This window comes from Coturnix japonica, chromosome 1 (genome assembly GCF_054131305.1).
Source record: "Coturnix japonica strain WE chromosome 1, WE-NBRP24, whole genome shotgun sequence".
Lineage (NCBI taxonomy): Eukaryota > Metazoa > Chordata > Aves > Galliformes > Phasianidae > Coturnix > Coturnix japonica.
In genome coordinates this window covers 171,897,594-171,924,208 of record NC_140663.1, presented here as the reverse complement: position 1 = coordinate 171,924,208, position 26,615 = coordinate 171,897,594, and the positions used below count along the sequence as shown (strand labels likewise).

The 26,615-nt window shown below is 42.4% G+C and overlaps 1 protein-coding gene across 3 annotated transcripts in view; it reads right to left on the bottom strand.

Annotated features, from left to right (window-relative positions):
- The window catches only part of ME3 (malic enzyme 3), a 99,329-nt gene extending 73,462 nt beyond the window's left edge, over window positions 1-25,867 (bottom strand). The window contains exons 1-2 of one of the 3 annotated variants that reach the window (XM_085536495.1): window positions 25,571-25,867; window positions 25,148-25,351 (exon numbers count right to left, since the gene is read on the bottom strand). In XM_085536495.1, coding sequence (XP_085392621.1) covers window positions 25,148-25,342 — 195 coding nt within the window. In that variant the 5' untranslated portion in view covers window positions 25,343-25,351; window positions 25,571-25,867. The other 2 variants (XM_085536496.1, XM_015852389.3) reach the window with 2 other exon arrangements.
- Window positions 25,868-26,615: the final 748 nt, after the last annotated feature.

The following is a 26,615-nucleotide window of genomic DNA, read 5'->3' as shown; positions in this document are numbered from 1 at the left end:
CTTACTACCTAACCTGATTTTTAAGATAGTGTGGGGTTGGGTTTTTTCGAGTGAGCTCAACCACAAATCCATGTTTAGACACAACCACACCATGAATTAAAGCCTTTCCAGGTGGCAGGTGGTATCTAAGTGCTGTTCTACTCTCTCCTATGTCTAAAACAAACTACTGATGACTTAAGCTTCCTGATGACCTTTTAAAAAACAGGTAACCTACGTACAAAACATTTTAGAATAAAAACAACTGTGAAAAATAGCTGCAAGTTCTGTATTAAGTTTGTTGTAAAACTGCTATCTGTGAGCATTTTAACCATGTGTGCGTGAAATGAAATGGCAGGAGCTGTCTGTCAACCCGACTTTCACACAAACAAAGCACTGCCAGGAGATGCTGCTCTCAGAACTCATCATTCATACCCTGTAGCACTGCACCAAGCACACTGACTCTCATCTTAGCTGGTGACCCAGATATATCTAGTGGAAAGCAGGTCAAGCACTGGTTCAAACGATTCAGAGATGCTGGTGCCCGAAAATAAGTTATTAAAGTTCTTCTTGCTGTTCAAGAGCACACCGCCTGTGAAGATCTAGCTAGTAAGAGTGACAGCTTTGCTTCTCCCTGCTTCTCTTTCTGATGTTAGGTGAGCAGGTTTTTTAATTCTGAGAGCTCTGTGTTTAAGGAATAAAGATGGAGAAACGAATCAACAATTCTCCTTGGCACAGATTTATTAAAAAAATATGCCTTCTGCCAAAAGTTGTAGTTTAATTTTGGTCTCACTTGAAAAATAAACATCACAGGACATTAAAATCCTACGTTTATATCCCTTAAGCAGCAAAGTATCGATGTCAAGCTAAATAAGAAGAAATAAACCTTTTAAATAGCTTGAGTTCAATCTCTAGAAATCAGAGACCTCAACCCCTTGAGCTCATACCTTCAAACACAAGGACATACTTGCTCTTAGAATTATAGAATAGTTTGGATTGGAATGGCCTTAAAGCCCATCCAGTTCCAACACCCTGCCATGGGCTGGTTGCCCTCTACCAGCTCAGACTGCCCAAGGTCCATCCAACTTGGCCTTGAGCACTTTCAGGGATGGGGCACCACAGCTCTCTGGGCAGCAGTGCCAGGGCCTCCCCACCCTCTGAGTAAAGAATTTCCTCCTAACATCTAATGTAAATCTTCTCTCTCTTTTAGTTTAAAGCTATTCCCCTTTGTGCTATCAACATTAGACTGCGTAAAAAGTTGGTCCCCCCCTAAGTTTACTTCAAGTACTGGATGGGCACAGTGAGGTCTGCCCCTCTCCAAGCTATACAAGTCCAGTTCTTTCAACCATTCTTTATAGGAGAGCTGCTTCAGCCCTCTGATCATCACAGTGGCCCTCCTCTGGACCCATTCCAACAGGTCCACATCCTTTTTTGTACTGGGGGCCCTAGGCCTGGATGCAGTACTCCAGATGGGGTCCAATGAGGGCAGAGCAGAAGGGGGCAATCACCTCCCTTGCACTTTGTCCTCTTTCTCCATTTATTTAGTTCATATGGGCCCACTTTTCAAGATTGTCTAGGTCCCTTTGGATGCCATCCCTTCCTTCAGTTATATCACCTCTTCTGTCTGTCTGGGGCAGCAGGTGAGGCAAAGCCCCAAATGCAGTGCAATTCTCTGAATCAGAATCTCCCTTAGTTGTATCAGTGTGTGGTGGAGCCACAGATTTTAAGTAAAAAGGATCCTCTAGAGGCCATCTACCCTCTGCTCAGATCAGGTCAGCTGGCTGAGGATCATTCAAATCAAGTTTTGTGGCTTTGTTTTTACTTGCTTTGTTTTGTTTAAACAACAGACTGCTCAACACCAGACACAGAACATGTACTGTTACCCAGACCTGGCAGGATTTGCAAGGTGACCTGAACTCCAGCCTCTCTCATCCTGATGAAGCTCTATGCTGATTCTTGTTGCTCGCAGCTCTGCATCTTTGTTTGGCTGCCTGAAGGAACCAAAGCCAAGCATTGCCCAATGCTCTCTCTCCCATCTCCTGCTGCTTGCTTACCGCTAGCAGTAGAACAGTGTCTGTATGTGAATTAACCATAATTATCACAATGGGACTCCCCAGGTCACATATGTTAGACAATATAATTATGGAAGAAATTTTCCATTTGCATTTTCCCCTTTTGTCTCATTTTTCCTCAGATCACTAAAAAGTTCAGTTGGTTGGGTTCAGTGAGTTTATGTTTATACATATATCCCTTGGAGAAGGTTGGATTTGTTATTTAAGCTTTATTCCCTCCACTCATTCTTTCTAAAAATATATAAATGTGTAAGTTCCTTTCTTCTGCCACATTTTAAACTCCCTTTTCATTATTCTAGCTTGTTAATTTTGAGCTATTCAAATAAAAATCCCTGCACTGTGGCAACAGGAAGGAGAGCAGCAAACAGCAGGTAGCTGGGTGTTTATTGTGCTTAGTGACTAAGAGCAAAACTTTCTGAAAGAGATGAGAAAATGAAACAAAGATGAGGGAGCTCAAACATTTCAGCTTGACCAAAAGTTGGAAATGTGTCAGAAAAGGAAGAAAAAGTCTCAATGAAAAGCTTTGAAAGAGATTTGTTTTAAATGAAAATGTTTCAAAGTTAAATAAATAAGCGAGACCTCCAGTTCAGTTCACCCCTTGGTACTGAAGGGGTATTTCTAGCTGTTTCTATTCGCAAAGGCATTGGGTTGTCCTACTGGAAAAGCTGGTGAAGATTCTCAGCCGGCTTCAGGCCAAAATTGTGTTCTTGTGCTCTGCCACAAATCAGCAGAGACCCACAAAAAGAATTCCAGATTGAGTTCCTTGGCTGACGTGGGGTGAATTATGGCAACCATAACACAAGCACCAACTACTGTCTGGAAGACAAAAAACACACTAGAAAAACAGAAAGCCCAACCACTTGTGACAAGCAGCCAAGACAGATGAAACCACTCACAGCCTGGGGGCTTTGTGGGTGAAGAAGCTGGGAAGCACACAATGGGGGGCTGTGGAGTCATCTAGGATGTGAAACCTGACAAACTAAGGAAAAAAAAAAATGTAGACTCATAGAATCACAGAATCACAAAGGAGAAATTTAGATAAGATACTGGGAGGAAATTCTATGCTGAGAGGATGGTAAGACTATCACTGCTTCCCAGAGAGCTGTGGTGCCCCATCCCTGGAGGTGCTCAAGGCCGGGTTGGATGGACCCTGGGCAGCCTGAGCTGGTGGGGAGCAATCAGCCCATGGCAGGAGTTGGAGTTGGATGGTATTTAAGGTCCTTTCCAACCCAAACCATTCTGTGTTCTGTGAACTCTTGGGTTTGCTCCCACAGCTATGCAGGGGTAGCAACACATGGAGTGATAAGCTGACGCTACAGGGTGAACCTGCTGGCTTCACATCCATTCTCACCTGCTGATAATGAGCCCTCAGAATCTGCTGGGCAGACAAGGCCTTCAAAGTACCTGGAAACTTCAAGCCCAGGTTGTGGCAGCACAGCTATTTATTCACATTAAATTAAATCCAGGCTCGCAGAAAATAGACATGCACCATCTCCTTCAGAAAAAGAATCATATCTTACATAGATTCATTTATTTATTTTTAATTTAAACAAACAAAAATTACTGAAAAGACCCTGAAGGCTTATGTAACAGCTTTGCCACCGCGGTATTGTTTACTCTTTCAAAGAGCTATTAGTATGGAAATTCTATCATATCAGTTTATTAAATATGTTTTTAAGTTGTGGTACTCTCGATGTTACAGCTTTGGTATATAAAAGTAATTTCCATTACAGGGTTTTGCCATAGACATTACTTTAGCATTCTTATTTTCTTATGAAGTGAGAAAATTGACTTCATAGAGCAGCACATTTCAAACTCGTTTTCTAGCTCTACTTCATCACACCAGGGCTTTTTAGTATCAATTCTCCATTCTCTCTATTAATAAACTTCTCACTCATTTACCATGAGAATGTGAGCAAATGGTTGAAAATCAATTACTTTTAAGAAGTCGCTGAATTTAGACGCACTAATTTTTGGTGATCATCCTGTGTGGCTATAGGAGAAGCTGTTTTTCTGCTGTTTTTAAACTTCAGTCTGACTCAGTTTGACTGGAGGGGGGGTTAGACTACATGGACCCTAACCCCTGTGATTCTGTGATTTTGTAACTCAAAATTAATCAGTTTCGAAGGGAATCCACATCTCACTGCACTGTTCCCTCTCCACACACACTGGAAGGGATGGCTTTGCTGTTCAGAGGATCACGAACACTTAAGCATCACTAATATAATGAAGAAAGCAGAATACTTGATAATAAAAATGAGATTTCCACCCTATTTAGCTAGACCTAGTAACTGGTCCTTTCTCCTTATAACTCCATCAAAGGAGCTTGCGGTGATGTGGAAGCTGGCCTATTCTCCCAGGTAACAGCAATAGGACAAGAGGGAATGATCTTAAGTTGCACCAGGGAAAGTTTAGGTTGGAATAATTTCTCCTCAGAAGGAGTGGTCATGCACTGGAAAAGGCTGCCCAGAGAGGTGGTGGAGTCACCATCCTTGGAGGTATCCAAGAACTGTGTAGATGTGGCACTGAGGAACATGGTCAGCGGGCATGGTGGGGATGGACTGATGGTTGGACTAAATGACCTGAGTGGTCTTTCTCATCTGTAACGATTCTATTCTCTGTATGCTACTGTTAAGAATAGGATGCTAGAAGTAATTCACAACACACAGACATATCCAAGCAGCAGCATTATCTAACTACCAGAGATGCGAGAGAAGGTGGGATACAAAGAGCCATTTTGCTGGCAGAATAGAAAGAAGGGGTTCAGTTCAAGTTTCTGATGTATCTTTCATATTGTTTCTTGCTGTGGGACTCTCCGCAGGCATCTTTGGCACTGATGCTTCCAGGCCAATTCACTGCAGACCCAAGGCATGTGCCAGGGAATCTTACCACAGAGTTTGTGCAGTGACTGGAATTCTGTAACTACCCTACAGCAGCTTGTAACCAGATCCCCTAAAAAGGCAAAAATATGTTCTGGTAGTTCATAAAGCACTGAAACAGCATTGGGAATGACTTAAGCAGCTGCACATCACGGAACTGATTCTTAAAACCAACAAGCTTGCGCTTTTTCTACAGTAAACTTTGCACTGAAGTGCTCATTATGCAGAGGGAATTGGAATTCCTAAGGGCAGAGCACCAGGAATGAAGTAGTGGAATCTCTGAGATTTCTTCACTTTCAGGTTTTTCATTTCCAAGCTGTGGAATGGGGGAAAACAAATCCAATGGTGGGTGGAGGGAGAACATAAGAGTCAGCTTGACCAGCCAAGCTCTGCTGATGGAGCCAAGCAACATCTAGCATCAGTTACTGGCCAAAATTCCCTGCACTGACTTGAATATGTTCTGTAATTGAGATACACATAGCTCCAGCCACAACAGATAGCCGAAGAAATCAGCTTAAGCATGGTGCAGGCAGTGCTATGGGAACAGCACCCTGAGCAGAGGGATGCATGTATGAATGCCTTTAGATGAGCACGCTGTAAAGAATAAGTGAGAGGGTGTTTGAGGTATGAGACTGCTGGGGTATAATGCTGCTGTTATTGCAAGGCTATCCAGAGTGAAATTTTACTCTATAGAAAGCAAGGTGAAAGAGCTGCTCCACCTTTCAGAGCTTTATTGGAGATGTACACACAGAACACTCCAGTGTATCAGTGTGCCTCTGAATATTCTGTTACTGGGGTAACTCTTCAACCAGTGAAGGATTTTACAGAGAGGGGCTCTGTGAACTGTCACTGAGAAGACTGGCAATGCACAAGCACCCTATGGAAAAAACAACATAAAACACATCACACTCTGCACTCCAACATGTTTATATGCAGCCAGCTAACAGCACTTGCCGGATTTATGCATGCTTCCCTCTTATAAACAGTCTAAACTGATGTCTTACAAACCCTACAGGGTAGAAACTAAAATGCAGTACCTCTTGAAGGATGCTTAATGCATCTAAGCACCGAATGCTTTTCTGAAGTGCTACAGTTAAATGCTGAAAAAGTGTGCTGCATTCATTCTCGAACCGGAGATGTCTGAAACCCTCCCCAAACACCTGACGATGCTTCTGAACTGAATCTTGCTAAGCATTAAGAGGCTACTTTTTGGATGTCCATCAGACTAATTGCCTTGGATTTGGGATGTCTTCCACTACTTCCTGCTGCTAGTAGTGCTCCCCGGAGGGCAGAACTAGGTCCAGTCTTTTTTAGTATCTTCATCAACAATCTGAAATAAAGGGATAGAGTGAACCCTCAGCACATCTGCTGATGGTACAAAGGTGGGAGCAGTGGCTGACACACTAGAAGGCTGTGCTGCCATTCAGCAAGACATTCAACAAGAGAAGGCTGTGAGGGGATCTCATCACTGCTTTCCTGTGTGACATACTGTGGGAAACCTGTTTTAGAGGGGGTTGGACTAGATGATCTCCAGAGGCCCATTTCAACCCCTGTGATTCTATGATTCTGTTAAATATTTGCAATAGTAAAGTTTAAAAACTAAAAGGATCAATACAAGTGAATAAAGTCATCTGCAATCACCTCCTCAGTGGCTATTATGAAAGAAACACCAGTCCAAAGGGACAACCTCCACTTGCAAGTACTCATCAAACACATTAACCATTTCTGCATCATCCATATGCATTGCTGTTCTAAGCATCAGAATTACAAGCTGTGCCATGTGTCAGTCATTCTATTGAGCTCTGCTATGCCAATCATTACACTCGGAATAAAAATGAGTAAGCTTTCAGAGTCAAAAATTGTTCTTCAAATACTGGAAATGTTTGTTGTTTCTAGACCATTCAACCAAGCTGTAATTTGTGGCTGTAATTCCTTATGATTCACCAGTGCTGAGGTAGCCCACGAGAAATAAAATTTTTAAAGATTTCCTTACAAGTTTGTGGATGGGAAATCCCCATTTGCTGCATGCACACTTTTCAAGCCTGACTCAGCTTTAGACTAGTGTGAAAATCAGCAAGCAGTTGTCATACAGGCAACACAAAAGGTGCAGACATAGAGGTCTGGGGAAGTGGAGTTGAACTGACCCTCAAAGAGATCACTATCCTGAAGCAGTTCACTCTGGGATTCATGCACCGGTCACTAACCAAGAAACACGCAACAGAAAGAATGAGTATCTATGGTTATCTAAGTAAAATACCAAAAAAGGCAGTATGAAGTTTCCTAGCTGAAAAACTGACATAGTAATGCGAAACAAAAGACTACAGGCAAGAGGTAAATCACTCACAGAATTAAAACCCTAGTCTGTATTTTGAGATCTAAAGAGAACTTTGTTAATGAGAACAAAATTGTGTTAACATCAAACGTAGAATTGCTGCTTTTATACTGAATTATATTAAAGACAGCTGTAGAGCAATAATTAAAAACATGTACAACAGATGCTGATTATCAAACATGGTAACTACCAACACTACATCTTAACTGAAGACCCATGTTGCCTCCCAGAAACACAACCAAAGCTTTTTCAGCAGTCATTTGTTGTATTGGTGACATTTGGACTGGCCATTTGGGAACGACTACAGCCTGTTTTAGAGGGTAAGAATTCAGCAGTATGGATACAGACTGTGCTACCTGGCCCTATGGCAATGAATGGTCTTGGATAGATTTATTAGTATGCATACTGCTTATGTGTATTTCATTTGGGGTTTCTAGATATTCTACTAAGCAGGAATCCAATACAACACAACATTCCAAGTAGCCCCATCCACAGAAAGTGTTGGCTAAAGTTTTACCATGAGACATGAATGAACTCCTGCTACAAAGCCTGCCTAAGAGATGTTAACCAGATTGTGAATGCAAACATTTAATTATGTCAGCAAGAGTAGCTCACACAGCAAAACAGACCATCAGCTGTGGTTTTAAATGAATGTCAGGATGCGTTTGTCAATTAATATCCAAAGGAAGGCTGCCAGCAGGCAAACAGTTGAGATCTGACAGATAACCTGCATGCTGACATAAGTAATGCATCGTATTTGATTTTGATTGTAGAGATCAAGCCTAATACCCTTGTAGGCATTACACCCAGAAACCTCTAACCACTTTCAAATGGCTTATGGCCACTTCCCCAAGAGCTTTTATGTTATTAATCTCAAATAATTGTCAGAACGTTCCAAACACCTCTTCTATCACTATCACACCACCAAAATTCGATGTCTGACAAAACACAGTGAAGACAAATATTTCCAAGGGAAAAATCCTCAACTCAAATCAGGCATGTATGTTCCTCATGTTTTTCTAGATGTGTTGGAAGGCCTGGCAAACTGTGAACAATTACATCACAGTCGTGTTGAGATCCAGTGAATTGTGGCAAGAAGTGTCTGGATCAAAAAAAACCCACTTCTTTCTCTCTTCTCTTGTTAGCTGAAATGGTTGCCAGATGAATAGAAAATCTCTAAAACCTTAAACTTAACTGTAAGTTCCCACCCCAATTTTAAGTTCTCAGAGGGCAAGAAGAGGCAGTGTGCTAAGAGCCAGTACTGCTGGGATTTCATTTGTGACTTCACTTCTTCATGTTCATCGTCACACCAGCTTCTGCTGTGGGACCCAACCAAATCTCCTGTGTAAGGGAGAATGTGGAACAACAGACCCATTTATTCTCAAGTGATTCTTTAGCACTTGTTAATCCAAGATAAATTAATTTTAACCAGGAGGATAGAAACCAGAACACTGTCAGCATTAGCAGACAATCTCCCTTTTAATGTTGAATTGAAAGAAATAGCTGTGCTAAATCCACCAGGTACCACACATTAATGTACTGACCAAATATTTAAGTAATCCCGTGATTAGTCTGGAGTCCTGTCTTTCTGAAAATGTCAGGAGGCAGTACTCAGTAATTATGTATTTGCCCACAGTTTTGCCAGACTCCAGAATATTTTCTAAAGACACGAAGAGTTATGGCCTAAAATTTAACTGTTGTTATTTCCATATGCAAGGAGAATATCCCAATTCTAATTTTTAGGGGTTTGGTTCTGCTGCTGAGCAGCTTGCACAGACTGCATAGCCTTATTGAATGCGTAGCGAAGATGGCTAGTTTCTAATAGATGTTGATAATGATCAAGAAATTAGAAGGTAAAGAGACAAAATACACCTAAGAAATGAGTAAAATTATACTATAGAAACATAGAATGGCTTGGGCTGGAACCTCTCTTAAAGATCTTCTCATTCCAATCCCCCTGCCATGCGCTGGTTGCCCCCCACCAGCTCAGGTTGCCCAAGGCCCATCCAACCTGGCCTTAAGCACCTCCAGGGATGGAGCACCACAGCTCTCTGGGCAGCAGTGCAAAGGAGAAGGGGACAATCCCCTCCCTCCCACTGCTGCACTCCTCTGTTGATGCAGCCCAGAATACTGTTAGCCTTCCAGGCTGTGGCTGAGCAGTAATAGCTTGCATTGAACTTCTGGTCTAACAGGACACCCAGGTCCTCCTCTGCAGAACTGCTCTCAGTGAGTACTTCTCCCAGTCTGTACACACATCTGGGACTGCCCCAACCCTTGTGAAACAGCTTGCATTCGGCCTTGTTCCTCATTGGGCTCATGTGGACCAGCTTCATGCATTTTTGCAAACATTTATCCACATAATTATATTCTCATGTATTACTCATAAAGAGTAATTTATTACAAAATAATTACTTTAATACTTGAGCCCCAAGCAACTTCAAGTGTATTCATTCTAGCTTTGCTCTCCTGCAATATATCAGTAAAGCATAAGAGAATGATCTTGTCCCTGACTTCAGGGACACGGGATACCTGGATGAACTTGCTGCAGAGGGCAATTGACACAGAATTAATGGGTCATCTTTGAGCCAACAATGCACACTGCACTGCAGCTACAGGGTTTTTTATACCTGAAAACTAGGCTGAGTTCACTCCCATCTCCAATGTAAAGCATCAGCATAGCTTCACATCATTCTCCAAGGTTCCATTTGGTTTAAAGATGTGTAGCAGTAAACAGGAGTAAAAATATTATGAAATAAAGATTTCAGAAACTGAAATACTTTTATAAGTGCTGCTATAAAGCTAGGTTCAAGGCTTGCTTTACTGACTGTCCTAAATCCCCTAGGGAGGGTTTATCTCCTAAAGCCCTATAGGGAGGGTTTCCAGGGTGATCAGTCTGCTGTGACTGCAGAAAGCTACCAGACACCATCAGAGCTTCACAGTAAGCTCTTACATGCCAATCTGCTGTGAGGCAGAAGGTCCCTGTGAGGTTCAGATGCTTTTCCTTCAACCATTTTACCAGAGGCACATACATAATGCCTGCAGACAAGGCAACATGTGTTTCTTCCCAAAAGGATCTGCTCAAGGATATTAGAGTTCCATGAATGATCTGAAGTTGGGCTGTTTACCAGAATAAGTGAAGAGAGAGAACCAGGTCGTAGGAGTGCTGAAAGCCAGCTCAAGTACAATATAAATACAGGCACTACACCAAATTGCTTTTGGTGTTAGTCTTTTCATTTTATTAGAAGACAGAGATTTTTAATTCCCAACTCCTTATCTTCAAAACGAGATTGTATTAATGACATGAAATATTTTGGATTTCTCAGAAGTATTGCAAATTACCCACAGAAGGTATATTCAGGCTCAAAGCTATGAATGCATTTCCCTAAGCCTTTCCACTTGTGATCTACATTCAACATTTGTAAAAGGAGAGCGCTGAAAGACAATGTGCAAACGCATCCAGAATGTACTGCTTGAAACAGCCTTTGAAAGCTGAGCTATTGCTTTACAGAGATGTTTTTAATTGTAAAATATAGAGGTGCATGAAGGCTAATACACAAAAATGGGTTAGTAGACAAACATCGTTTTTCCTCCAATAGAACACCAGAAAAAGAACATGGACGATTAATGGCTGATAAGAAACACTATAAATTAACTGACGCCCGGTAAATGGTTTGGTTATATGACAAGACATATTCAGGTTCTGAACCTCTAGGTTTAATGGAAGATAAGAATTAGCCTTTAAATGTTCTTTAAAAATCCTGAGTACAGAGAGGTCAGAGGAATTTTAGCAAGATGCAGAAGATGCTGATGTTTTGCAGATGGCAGGAGGAACACCTCTTCCTGCAAGAGAATCAGAAGGTTTTAATTTCAGAGAACAGCAGGGGTGAATTAGGACTCAGCATAAAGAGGCCAGAATCTGCCAGAAATCATCGTCTAGGCACACTCATGTGCTTGCTTATGAAACAAAGCAGTTTCAGAGAAATATCATGTGAGGTTCTACTTTGATGAGTACCCAAGTTATACTAAAACTGTCCAAATCCCGTTGGAGAAATATAATTTGTCCTTTTCAAAATCTTATTGCAGATTACAACGTTGCGATGAGTTACAGTGCACCAGGGCAACTGGTTTTAAATTAGCTTTCTATTAAATGCAAGATTACAGAATCAGTTACCCCTCTGTCCCATTTATGCAGCTCTCTATAAAAACTTCTGCATACAAGTTGCCCTGGTGCTTTTGTATCCCCCAGTAGAAGGAAGCAGCTCTGCAGAGTCCAAGTTTACCAAATAACTTGAATTAAAAATTACTTTTTCCTCCAGAAGCCTCCAATTTCTAGACTACATTTGTCTTAGAAGAGCATAAGATCCAGCATGAAGCAAACATTCTGAGCTTATTTTTCCTCATAGAAAATCCACTGAGGATTTTCACACAAACCAGGTTATCCACATTCCTATTATTCACAGATATTTCCACCAGTGAATTCTCCCACCAGATCTCAGAAGAATCTGTGGCTCTGCATGTCTTTCTGAACACACTGTTGGGAATACATCTTGCTATACCCCAGTTCATGACTCTAAGTGCTGCATCTAAGTTCCTGAAGGATCAAAAAACAAACACACAGTGTTGCTGATGTCAACATTTTTTGGTCAAGGACTCCACAGCTTTTGAACGGTCTGGCGTCTTGAAAAGAAAGTTAATCTGCCATAGCTATGAGGTTTTCATTCCTTCTTTTGTATTTCGGAGACAACGTTTACCACGTTCCTTCTTACTTCTACATTTGGATTGATTCCCCCAACTCCACAAATAAAAGAGCAAGGGAGTTCGGGGAAGATAAGTAGAAACTAAAATGGCAAATGTATCAGAATCTTAAGTTTTGAACCAAGACAAGATGAATCAAAACTTAACATCTATTTTTGGGTTACTGCAAATTTACAGGGAGGAAGGTCTGAGTTCTATTTCTTGGGGTAGACCCCAGCTACAAACACCCTCAACATGTCCCTTTAATCAGTCATACTTTAATCAGCTTCAGTTATATCAGAGGTGGGAAGGACAGCTCAAACTCCTGTGCTAGCATTAGAGAATGCAAGATAGGACTAACAAGATTCAGTCATAAAGACTCAGGCCTAACATATGTCTTCTCTTTCATCTATTATGCTTTTGAATTAAAAGAAGAAAGTGAATCAATGAAAAAAAAAAAATCCACGTCAACACTGCAAAGCTGAGAGTAAATTTACAGGACTTAAAAGTTTCAACACCTGAAGAGATTGCTGTCACTTTGTAGACTATTTATTACATGGTTTTAGTCTTTTTTATTCAGTAAAGCAACTGGAGACACTGTAAGTTGTCTGTGCCTCATTCTACAAGTGAACTTAGTTTTTACATCTGTTTTTCTTCTGTCTGGTACTCAACGATACTGCAATGCTATTGTTGCTTTATTTTTCTCTTCCCTCTGAATGCAGAGCAGAAGTGCATCGCCTTCACTTTACAACCTGGCTGTGCTCCTGTAATGCCACTTTTTAGATAGACTTTGGCCAGAAGACACTCCAAATATACAGTCTTGCAGCAGAGGGATACTAAATCAAAAACGTATGCCCTACTTCAGCAAAGCACTTTCTTAAACGTTATAAAGCCAGTATGACAACAGCTCTGAATACTTTACAGCAAACGGCTGCAATTACTCATTTGTTTCCCATCAAATTCAATCTGCTTTGGATCTAGACCTAAACAATTGCTGGAAGGTGTCATTAAATAAAATGAGAGGAAAACGAGGCCAATAATCTCTTGGTTTCTAAGAAATCACTGGCTGCAGCATCTGCCCAGTAAGATGGTTAAGCAGCAGGAAGAGCACGCAACACTCAGCTCTCTGTCCCACTAGCTTAAAGCACGAGCACTCACCTTACCTCACTTCCCCTTGAATTATTACATTAGTAATGCAGACAAAGTAATAACCTCAAATATATGGGGGTTTGTAACATACAGGGTCTGACTGGAGGTTTTAAATTACCCAGAATAAAGACAGAAAATGTGATTAACTAAGAAGATTAATTAAAACAAAACAATATGCAAGTTCTAGGAATATTTTTATATCTTATCCATCTGAACACCTGCTTGCCAGCAGCTTGTTTTGTACTTCCCTTTTGGGAAATACTTGACAAAATGCATTTCATTTTATAGAATGTTGTCTGTTTGATGGGAGGAATGGGACGCAGCAGTTGGTATGTAATGTGCTTTAACATGCTATGGTTGAGATAACTGCTGGCAGAGATAAGAAGGGCTATGATACAGCAACTGACCAACCAGCTCTGCAGGATGAATAGTGAAGGAACTGACCAGGAGTAAAAAAGTATCATTTCTACTTCAGGCTTAACTTGGAGAAAATTATCAGTGTAAGTGATGTTTCTACATAATAGCCATGGTTTTTAATTTATGGAGCAATAAAATCTTCTACTACCTTGTTCTTTCACCTAGTATTTGTGAATTACCAAGCACATAGATTTGATCCCTAAAGGATGAAATTTCAGGTCTACTCTCCTACATACCAGCATCTCAAGGCACGTTCATCATTCCCACCTAGATCTTTCAATAGGGGGATAAAAATGAATGGGCTTTGCCCATTGCCCCATGAATGTCCAAAACCTGCCTCAGAGCTACAGTCTTCAAGCTGAGTTAATCTGCAAGTGGATGTAAAATCCAGTGCATAAGGAAGATGATCAGCAACTCTGCATTTGCACAGATCATATGGAAAGCAGATGCAAGATGCCTGGCAATTCCAGATGTGGCCATAGTGCACATGTGAATCAGTTCCATCATTTCCACATGCAAGTTAGCCTCAAGAACTACTTAAGTCAGATCCTCCTCACAGCAGAAGTGTGCTGCAGAAACTTGCAAGGGCACAGCAAGCCAAACACATAGGTCTCACCAAGGGAGTACTTCATATCTCAGAGAAACCCTGCTTGCAAACTTAAGAACCTTGCAAAGTTACACAAAGTCTTGATAGAATAATGTAAGCTCTCGGTATACAGAATATTTTAGATACTGCTTTCCAGCACATTAAATTATACATTTTACAATAAAGTTAGAAGTGTCTCAGAAAGGTGTCCGATGTCTCCCTTTTGTGTTTGCACAGTACCTATCACCACAATGCACACATAGTGCTCTGAGAAATGAATAGCATGCATGTAGGAGATCTTTCAACCTGCTCTGAATGTGAACCCAGCGTTGGTAGGTGCTAATATTGCCTGCATCAAAATGGTGTCACCACACTGGTGACACTCTTAGGGATCAGTCTTAGAAGCTCAACTGCCTCAGGGTAAGGCTATATGAAAAGAATTATTAATTGCTTTTCTTCAGATCGATTTCAGTTCTTTGCAGCCCTTTTTGGGGACAGGTTGGTTTGCACTAAAGAATGAAGTCCTGTCCTTCCCTCTAAGTTACTGTGATAAAGCTCTTAGTGCGTAGCCTGCATAAACAAAAGAAGAGAGGTTTAAATGTTATTCTCAGCCACAGACTTTTAGTACTTCTGTGCTATTATAAACAAATTATTGTGTGGATGAACTACTACTGATCACTAATGGAGCCTGAGTAACTCTAGTCTTCTGCTCTGCAGTTCTGATGCAGCAGAGAGAGAAGAAAAGAAAGGCAAAAAAAATAAATAAATTATGAAACAGTTTGTACCAATACAAATCAGAGTGCAGCTGATCAGGACTTTGGAATATGGGGACCAGTTTATGAAAGACACATCAGCATCCATTACACATGAAGGGGTGATATTCACGCATGGAAACACACATCTCTATGTCCAACATTTCAAGTCTGATGAAGACAAAGATTGCAGAAGGTACAATTTGTGCTATTCATCCCCCCAAATGGTATAATCTAGTATTTGAAACGGTGTCTGACTTATATCCCTTAGTTTCAGAAAACACCCTTGCTGTAGTCGAAACCCACAGAGGGCCCAGCCTGGTTCCCTGATCCTCCATCCCACCTCCCCCCGTTAGCTACCCACTGACATACAGTATTGAGCTACCAGAAGTTTGCTGTGGAAAAGCCCTTTGGGACAGTCTGAAATCTGGGTAATCAAACGGGTGTGGCAGCCAACACCACTATCCAGCTGCCATCAAACTAAATCACACATCTGCATTGACCTGAAACATGCATCAAAATCCAGATCTTCAGAAGGATGAAAAACGTGGAGATTTTGGCATGTATTTAATAGGGCAGTACATTCTGGACCCGAGGAAGTTAAGCACTTCAATATGTACATGTATGTGTAAACAAAAACTTCAGAACCAGTTTTAACAGCAATAATTTGTCTACAAAAGGAACTGAACATATTTATGTTTGATATGAAGCAGAGGTGGGATTTTAGAGAATGTCAGTTGTGGGGGCAGGGGGGAAGAGAGGAGGGACAAACATAGAATGGCTTATGTTGGAAAGGGCCTTAAAGCCCACCCAGTTCTAACTCCATGCTGTGGGCTGCTTGCCCCCCACCAGCTCAGGCTGCCCAGGACCCATCCAACCTGGCCTTGAGCACCTGCAGGGACGGGGTACCCATAGCTCTATGGGCAGCAATGCCAAGGCCTCACCACCAAGAATTTCTACCTAACATCTAAATTATGCTGTCTAATTTGTAAGCCTTTCTTTAAGAGGCGCTAAGAATTTCCCCTAGGCTGAAATTACTGGCATATCAAAGTTACCAAGAAGCTGAAAGAGAAGGGGCTCACAGGACTCCAGGTAGATCTGGTTTGGGCCCCAGATCAGCAGTCATTACAATCAGCTCAGACCTCAGTGCAGTTTGGTAACACTAGGAAAACTAAAACCAGCATAGGACTGACCAAGTGACTGTTTTATCAACAAGACTGAGGTTTATGCCTCCCACAAACACGCGTGATCCAGCGCCACAGCTCAGAGATTAAATAACACTGATGACAAACAAAGACATTGAGAAAGACATGAGACGTTTCAGCTGCTCCTTGCTTCTTCAGTTTGTAACCACACTCACTGCTCTCCTTCCTTTCACCAACAGTATTGAATATTAGGGTCCTATGAACTGCTTTACTCCTCTGACAGAAATAAAAGGTTAAAAGCACTCACTTTACCGATTCTGCTATTCCTCAGGAAACACTGCTTGAACAATTTTGCTCTGCATTCCAAATGGCAACGCAAACATTACGGTTCTATAAGTCAAACAAGATTAATATCCCTTTTTCCCTGCTGGAAATCCTAATAAATGCTACAAGGGTTTTCAGCTTTGCAGGTAGTGAAACTGCTGGATTCTCATATACTTTTTTGTATTTGACTTCAGTGGGAAACTCATTTTGCAACCAAATGCCAGTTACTCTCCTACAAGCAAAGCAGTAAAGCTGCCAGTCAATGGGACATTTGACCTTGCACAGCAACCTGAAAGGCACTGGTACAAAACAACGAGATCTGATTACAGTTGCACTCTCACTGCCAAATCCATTAAAGCTTATCTTTAAAATGCAATTAGCTTTTAATAAGTGGCCAACACACCAGAGGTATTTTCCAGCAGGAGCCAGACTCTTGCTGCTCCTTTCCAGCACCTTTGCATCACTTCTTTTCTATTCATATGACAAGTGATTTAGTTAACTGTATTTGAAGTTATAACACATTCAACCCAAAACAACTACTTGCCTTTAGGGAGCGTAGCCCAGCTCCAGTATCAGCCATGCATTCATTCTGGTTTCAAAACTCCAGTTACCCTTCACCAATGGAAGGTCATAATACAAAGGCACTTGGGTAAGTTTTATGAAGCTGCTACAAGGACTCTGCAGGGCAGCCCCAAGATCTCCATGGTCTCACTTAGTGCACTTGTTCTTTGTCCAGCACCTCTTGTGAAGAAGTCCAGCGTTCCTTGCTCTCATGCTGGGAATGGTTTTTGGCATTGGAAAATCAACAAAACATTTCATGTTGGTTGCCCAGAGCTCAAAAGGAAGATGAGCTTGGACAGATGAAGCAAAGATAAAAGAGTATCACAAAGTGGAATTTCACACCACACAATCTTTAATCTCATCCTTCCGTGACTAAATAATCTCTCATTCCTCAATTTTAGCAAGGCTGGATGCAAAGCTGACAAACCAGTGGAAAGCCCCCCAATGGGTTAAGCCTATACTGTCTTTTAAAAGCCAAACGGCAGCGTTCAAGGAGACCTCTGTGCCATAACAAACATTTTTTCCCCTGGACATAAGCTCTTAAAAGCTGCTGGCATCAGCACACGAAGTGAAAGGCATGTCACACACATCTCCTTCTAATAAATACCATTGCACATCACAACCTAGGCTGCGTACCAAACTTGAGGGTTGCACATGTGAAATGAGAAACAAGTCCCAGTGGTACGTGCACTGAAAATGCTCCAAACTTAAAGGCAAAAAAAAAAACCTCCCACAACTTTTATTATTCTTTGAGCAACTGAGTTTGTGTTTGAACATGGTGTACTTGAGAAGCATTTAAGATGCCAATGTCAGCAAAATCCCTAGTGAGTATTAAGTATCGGACTCTGCAGAAAGCAGCACTGGGATCAGCATTAACTTTGCTTTGGAAGACTTCTGTAGACACATCTATGTAGAATACATGGTTGATCTCCCATTCATTGCTTCCCATTGTTTTAACCAACAAGCCAAGCTCTCTGCTAGTGGCAGAGAGAAGAGTTTTCAGTTCTTCTTTTCCATGTCCTGGTCACTTCATACATGTTCAGGTACTTATGCAAAAACCCCATCTCTCACCCAGAAACCACTGAAACTGGTGAGTTATTCTGGTCGAACTATGAGTGTCCCTCCCTCCAACCCCTGCCCTTGCTTAGGCCATCCTGAAAACAGAAGCCCTAATAAAATGAACACTTCCAAAAACGACAAGATTTTGTACCATTTCATTTGCAGCTAACAAGAGTTAAGATCACCTGTAGGTTTAACACCAAACCCCTGAAATAAAGACTAAACAGAACTTAATAGTTTCCATAATGAATTTAACCTCTCTGGGAAATGACAAATCCATTTGCTAAGCCAAGGAGTTAAAGTTCAAGATGCCTTGTCCAGAACACTGCTGTATGTGAAATAACCAACTTCTTCCTCTGTTGCAAAACACAGTACAGCACTAACTGTGTGTTTTATGAGGCTGAACAGAGTTAATCCATACGGACATATTACAAAACAGACTTATCACTTTACGAGCTGAACACAGAAAAAAAAAATGCTGACCTTTTATACAGAATAGAGAAATTCACTGAAAATCTGTATTCGTTCTATAGAACATCGACCCTTTCTCAACATGTGCAAACAAGAGTTGCAAAGGGAAGCAAAGCAGAAAGGTCTGATTGACAAAAAATTGTGGTGTTAGTGTTCTTTTCTTTGTCAGAACCCAAGTCTGCTTAGTTTACAGCCAAGCTTTGTGTATGGTAGCTGCAGAACTATAAAAAGCTTTGCCAGATGAAAAATAAAAGATATTACTAGGCTGAAAATATCTAAGTCATTCATCAAAGTGTCATGCTGTCTGGGGAGAGAGATAGCAAGCGTCCGGGCCTCAAAGAGGAGGTTAAAAATCAAACACATGCTCATGTTGTGCTGAAGGACATGGTTCAGTGGGAAACACCGGTGGTAGGAGACCAGGTGGACTGGATGATCTTGGAGGCCTTTTACAACATCAGTGGTTCTATGATTCAATGACTCAAAACCCCCGGGGCAGTTAAAACAGCCATTTGTCTCTTCGCTCCCTTGAAGTGGATTGAAAACAGCAAAGTAACACAAAGCGGTGTCAATGGAAAATCAATGGAGAGCAGTGGCTTGCTGCGCATTCATGGACTAAATCTTGCTTACAACAGTTACCATCACTCACACAGGTCTCACACTGGGCTTTCAGACAGATGTATTGAGCTCAAGTGTTCTCAGGCATAAGTCATAACCATAGAATAACACTGGGACACCAGACCCTCAGCAAAGTGCGCCTACTGAACGGCAACATGATTTACGTTCCAGTTTATTTTCTTATTAAGGGGAAAACTAATTGGTTACTTCAATGTTCTGCAGAGACCGAAGAATTATTTACGGATGTGAGGAGGGGAGTGTGAAGGGATAAATAGAATATGGCGAACATATTACTGCTGTGCATTAATATGAAAAACTATTTTTTTGTGTTGATTCCCATATGTTGCACCCTACACTTTGAAATACACAGTACCATCTGTAATTCTTACATCCCATGGTGTGCTGCACACAAGCTCATTTGTAGAAATTGTGGACTGCGCTCAACTGTGTCAGCAGATGAAATAGAACAGAAGCAAAGTATATGTAAGAAGACAGAGTAAATTAAAGGTCAAACTATGCAACTCAGGCCATTTTGTGAATGTATAAAATGAGCTTCCCTACCTAAGTCCACCACAAGCCTATAAAAAACCCACTTTTGATCCTCACCAGTTTCAGTATAACTCAAGCAACAAAGCCGAGGCAAAGCACAGTTATTTTTATATAAAACTCTACGAGAGCGATACCTAAAAATAGAGGAATTACAATTCACGTGCTGCTCCTACTAAAGCAGAAATCTGTAAGAAAGTTGATGTTAGTCTGTAGGTCTTTCAGGTATTTAGATCACAAGTTCCCATTCGCTGGAGAACACATCATAGAATCATAGGACATCCTGAGTTGGAAGGAGCCCATAAGGATCAAAGTCCAACTCCCTACAAGAAGAGACAAAAGCAATGAGACCCAATAGTCCAGACCCTGAGAACGCAGCTCCTCATACCAGCAAGCTTCAAGTCAAAGCAATGAAGTTCCTGACCAGTTTCTATTTCTTGATTCTGATAAAGTGATGGGCTGTTGTTTTTTTCCTTCTTTGTAGACCTGACCTTTCCTTTTCAGCATTGAATTAACACTGGTAACAGCAGGATGAGTGTACTTCCAGAGGTGGCCACTAGAGAAGCCAAAGACAAATTCAGTTTATGTTCCATTTATTCAAAATCAAGTCAAAATGAATTTGCTCCAGGTCATCCTCTGCTACAAAACACTACAAAGCTGCTGAGATCCATCTCTTTTAGAACCCAACTACACAGCAAAGACATCTTAAATCAAAACCAAGCCACGACATTTTACTCTTTGCTTCATTTTGTGGATGTGCCCAGCCTGCCAGCACCCTCAGCTTCTTAGGGGTTTCAGTTTACTCCAATTTGGACTCATCTCTATGTACTGCAGCACATAATTTCTAATGCCAGTGACATATAGAGTCCTGCTACTCATGCAGGACAAGGTTTGGAGGTGGTGAAGTGAGGACTGCTTACAGCACCGTGCCCACACATAACAAACTTACTCTTTACCTTCAGTATCCAGACTGCTTCCAAAGTAATCAGCTGGAGGTTTGCCATGTGTTTCACTAGATGTAATAAGTGGGAATGCTGAACAAGCTGTAACATTCAGCTCTAGATCCATTTTAACTACACCAATATCAATTTTCATAGTATTGACTGAAGAGTTCATTAGTTAAATGCAATTCTTATTCAAGTATCACTCACAAGCTCACTCCGCTCAATGAAACAAGAACTATGTGCAGCCTTGGCTTTGTCCTTACACCAAAACAAACGTGGTGTTAAGAATTAAGGCTTCTCTTAGAGAAACCACAATATAGAAGGAAAGCAGCATAGGCAGCTGCCAAACTCACAAAATTCCACAATTTAAAGGCAATTTTAAAGGCATTTTTATGATACAAACTGCTCAGCAAACAAGTACTTCAGTCCAAGCCACATTTTATTCCTGTTAGTGCCACAAGCATAAACCCAGCATGTATAAAACCTGACTGCGAGATACTTCCAAGCCCCTCATGACATTTACAGGCACCAAAGGCAAAACAAGCACTGATGCTTGCAGGGTCGGTGATTCCATGAACACAGGCAGAAGCACTACAATCATCTAGGCAGCATTAGGACTCCTCCGCTCTTACAAGCTTTTCCAGCTCTACTGTCAAAGCACTGACTGGATCCCAAAGGAGAGAGAAACCGAGTTAGCAGGAGATGATGCAGTGGGACAGGAAGGCAGATGGCTGCCTGGTGCTGCATTAATAAGAGGGGGCGGTCTCCAAGCTGTGGAAGCAAAGGGACTTTTGCATGCTGGTGCCAATACTGGAAGCACTAGTAGACTTACTCTGGGCTTCATTTGATGACCAGGCCATCATCTTGCAATCTCAAACTGAAAGAGATCTGCAAAATCATCGAGTCCAACTCCTGGATCCACACAGGACCACCCAAAATTCAAAGTGCATTTATTAAGAGTGTTGTCCAAATGCTCTTTGAACTCCAGCAGCTTTGGGCCATGTCAGGTCCAGGACAATGACTTTGCAGAGAACTTCATCTCTTATGATTTTATTTAGGATGGACAGCACTTGGAAGAAAAGTCCATTCCATTACAGTAATGCCTTTACCTTTTCTTAGCATATTTCATCTATAGATCTTGAAACATTTTGTGTCATCTCTTTTTTTGTAATCACAGTGACAGATCTGGAAATGAGACAATGAACTGAATCTATTCACTTGAAGTCACACATTAAATCCGAGCAACGTGCTGCATATCCTCTGCTTTAGCTGGGGTTGGACCAGATAGACCCAGAGGTCCCTTCCAACCTCGACTATTCTGTGATTCTGTATGTAAACAGCACAGGTAAGTAGGACACCTTCCCCTGCACACTCCCACTTTCATTGTTTTCTGTGTGGAGACTTTGTAGGCCAAGTGTTGCTTCAGTATATTTAAGAAACCACAGTGCTCTTAAATAAACAAAAACCAGAAACCAAACAGAAACCCAACCACAAACAAGAAAACCACAACCAAAACAACAACGAATAACATCTCTTCTAAACTTTGCTGAAATACAGACTCCCCCCTCAAAAAAAATAATAAGAGGACAGACTCTAAACTCTGCCTATCTCACACTCTTACGCTGGGAAACATGAGCAGATGGGAAGTCGACAAATGCTGGGAGTTACACAGCCACTCAAAATCTCCATGCTCACCACCCACAGTGGGTAAATTTCTACTGAGACTGTTAGCAAGCCAGCAGGAAACTTCAGCTTTAAGAATATAATGTGTGGGCTTAGAGAAAAGATTTAATAAATTGAAGGAAGAATCTGCCTTGATTTGACCTTGCTGACACATTTCAGATGCAATGCCCTTGTAGCAGTTGCTAATTTTGTCTAAATGCAATCATTTCACTAATCCAGCTAATTTTAGGCTAATTTCATCCATGTGCAAGGCTGTATCGTCTCGTCTCAGCTGCAATGGCAAATTACTGACACCATGCTCAAAGAACCCTCGATCTGCTTAATCCTGATCCCCACGAAGCTGAAGGCTGAACCAACCTTCTGCATCTCAATGATGTGTGCTGCAGCAGACTTCAACACTGCTGCAGAAACCCACAGCAATTCTTCAGATAGTTTCATTCTTACAGCTGCAGACCGGTAATTCTTTTTCCATATTTTATTATGATGCTTTCCACGGTGCGCAGTGCATTAAAAAAATATATGAAGTGGATAAGACGTGTCTCGTCTTTCCTCTTAGGATCTGAGTGCTAAGATAACTCTCCTCTATGCCGAAGACAGGCTTGTGTCCCAATGTGTCCAATACAGCTGCCTTGGCAGCAGGTTTCTTACCTTGACATGGCCAAAGCTTTCAGTAAATCCTCTGGAACCAACATGCACTTGGATCATAGAATAACAGAATTACCCAGGTTGGAAAAGACCTTGAAGATCATCAAGTCCAACCGCAGCCTAACCAAAGTACCCTAACTCTAAAAACCCTCTGCTAAATCATATCCCTGAGCACCACATCCAAACGGCTCTTAAACACATCCAGGGATGGCGATTAAACCACCTCCCTGGGCAGCCTCACAGTGTGGTCACATCAGTTCTTTGTGGCTGACATTTTCAAAACTGCTTAGCATTTCCAATTTTGCAGTGTTCAAAGGCAGGAAAGGAACTACTTTATGAGACACTTAATTAAAACCTGTGATGAGTTCTTCCTTCTGTTATATCTACAGTTGTTTTGTCACCTGAGAACAACTGCTATTGCGGACCACAATCACCCTAAGAAGAATCAGAGGGTTCCCAAGACCTGCTGTTGAATCATGTGAGCTGTAATAATCCAAAACACAAAGAAGAGCAGTACTGGAGTTATACAGAAACATGAAGTATGTCCATCAGCACAGAGGAAGCATAGGTGCTTCTGTCTTCCCAGGATCTTCCTATTACCACGTGATTTAAGCTACAGGACTTCCTTGCACATGGTCTCTCCAGTGGTGCAAAGAAAGCATAACTCAGACATAACTGATAATAATTGAACCAAGTTCCAGGGATGGAACCTAATCATGCCTCACATGAAGGTCAATTTTATCCTCTAAATTTTCCCCAAGGTATCCTAGTCAAGAAAGACCTTATGCAGAATGCACAGAATACCCAAGAATTCAAGATCATGAGAAAGCCATTTGCTATAACTGCTCATATTCCTTACATATAGTGCTCATATAGTGCTCATATTCCTTACATCACAAATCCAGCTAACTATAGAATAAACAATGAGCAAAGAAAAGAAACAAGTGCAAACTTATGCCCAGTTTTCCCTTTTTTATTCTCAGGTAGGTTTGGGAGATAGATGGGCTTCTCAGAAGACAGCTTCCTTTTACAGGTATTGAGGGTGTCAGAGAGGACCTGGCAGTAGTGACTTCAACATCTAAATGAAAGCAGCTTTGACATAGCAGTCAAGTAAAGACTTGGATCGATAACCTCACACTGTTAATCCGTCTGTGGTTCTGCAGGAGGGACGCAGTCAATTCTGCTGAATAAACCACTACATATGAACAAATGGCCATCAATCATACCTCAACCACATATGGACTAGTTGAAGTATCCCACCTCAGCTTAACACAGCTAATTCCTTATCAAACTGTTACGAACAGCCAAGAGAAGCCTGTTTGGAAAAGTATGGGAAGAACACCTGGATGTTTACTGTAATGCCTAGTTATATAGGGGCACCACATCTTGGTCTATATCTCTTACCATAGATGTCAGCCACATCCCTTCTCACTAGAATGCTCTGAAGATGACATATTGATGACTGTCTGGCCTGTACTGATAGAGGAACATAACAAACAGCAAACATCTGGGTGGGCAAAAGGAGCAACACTGCATTACAGTGATGGGAGAACACTTCAGAAAGGCACTAAATGAGAGATTTTTCTAGTGTCCTTCCGTGGAAGCCAGATCAATTTAAGAAATATGATAGATCTCCATAGTTATATGTTAGCACTTTGTAACATTGAGAAATAGTCAAAGTATTAATGTTTCAGTTCAAGCTGTTACTCTCCAACTACCATTGAATGATGAAGAGAACAGGACAAATGCTGAAGAAGAACCACTTGCAACTTGCCTGGAGCTCTGTCTAGTTTGACACACTGTGAGAAAGAGGTTCTTGCACCTCCCTTGAGCATTTCCCAGGCTCTGGGCCTTGGGGATGGACACAGATGGATATGTGGATGGGCCAGGGCATCCACTATGCAAGCCAAGTGCCTTCTGCCAACAGCCCACTGTGACATCCCTATAAAATAGCCACCAGCACATCGCATAAAGTATCTCAAGTCAGAAAGGACACAGAAGAATCACCAAACCCAACAACACAGTACCACCCCAAATCCATCCCTATGTCTGATAGAGCTGTCCAAACCTCTTGAGCTCTGGGCAGACTGTTCCATGCCCACCACCCTCTGGGGAAGAGTCTTTCCCTCCCCCCCACCTGCCCCTCTCCAGACACCTGTCGTTCCCACCCCAAATCCCCACATCACAGGGTGACACCGGGGCTGGCACCCCACCTCCATCACCCAGCGAGCACAGGGCAGTGTGATGCAGCACCTACCTTGTTGAGGTGGGGGTTCCTGGTGATGTCGTAGCCTCGCTTTTTGACACCCAAGGCCTCCCTGCGGACAGCCGGGCTCCCTCCCGCCGGGCTGCCGCTAATCCGGGCGGCGCTGAGCAGCAGCAGCCTCCGGCCGGCCCTACTCCCGGCCACCCGCAGCAGCCGCCCCGCCGCCCAGCCGCACAGCGGCCCCATGGCTCGGACCTGCGGATGGGGACACAGTGTCAGCGGACACGGGGAGCCGAGGGCGCGGCCACAGGGCGGGCCACAAGCCCAGCCCAGCCCGGCCCGGCCCAGCCCGGCCCAGCCCAGCCCAGCCCGGCCTCGGAGAACTCAATCCCCGCGATGCCCCCGCTGAAGCGAAAGGAAACCCAGGAAGCAGATCTCGATCCGACCCCGCGGCGGCCGCCCCTCCTCCGTTACCTGTTAAGGGCTCAGCTGCGGCGGGGGAGGAACGGGGGTGCCCGCCTGGGCTCCGCCTTCGCCGGCTGCAGGAGGGCAGGGGAACTGCCAGCCCCAAAAATGCACGTATGGAAAGGCATCGTCATCCCTCATGTTCATTTCTCGGATGTTCTCAGATGCTGCTCACCAGGTAGCTGTGAATGAGCATCATAAGAAAAAAAAACCCAGACCCGTAATGTGAAGGCCCCACAAACCTTGCTCCCTTTTAGCATCCTTCTTATCCTGGGAGCTGAGGTACCCAAACCTATTTCAGCTCTCAGAACCTCCCCTGTGGGCATTCCTGATACACCCAGGCATCACTGTGTTGGCAGAAGCAGCAAAAATACAGGGAAAAGCAGAAGATAAAAATGGATCTTAGTAGCTCAGACGGGCAAAAATGAAGCGGGCAATTAACTGTGTCAGTTCTCCCCCCAAAAATGAGTTCTCTTATCTTTTAAAGTGGCAGTCTCATAATCACTACTGGTTGATTCCATCTTTAAATACACGCTACTCCATACCTGCGGCCCTCCTGGAAATGGAGTCTATGTGCTCAAAAGCCCTGCTATGAACTCCAGAAAGAGAACCAGTGAGTCTGTTTAACCTGGTTCATTGGCTTTTGCATTGTGAATTGTCAGGAGTCAAACCCACCATGAATTACCACCATATGAAGAGAGTTGGAGGTGATATGTGGACTTTGTTGCTGCCTCTTCCATATACCCAGCTGATACAGAGACAGGATTTCCAAACAAGTTATGGAAAATGGAGAGGGAAAGAGGATTTCAGGGCTGGGTAAGTTCTCTTGTTCTGATGGGGAAAAGGAGGCTGAGGGGAGACCTTATTGCCCTCTTCCAGTACCTGAAAGGTGCTTACAGTGAGAGTGGGGCAGGTCTCTTCTCACTGGTGACAAGTGACAGGACAAGGGGAAATGGCCTCAAGTTGTGCCAGGGCAAGTTTAGGTTGGATATTAGGAAGCACTTATTTACAGAAGGGGTAGTTAAGTACTGAAATAGGCTCCCCAGGGAGGTGG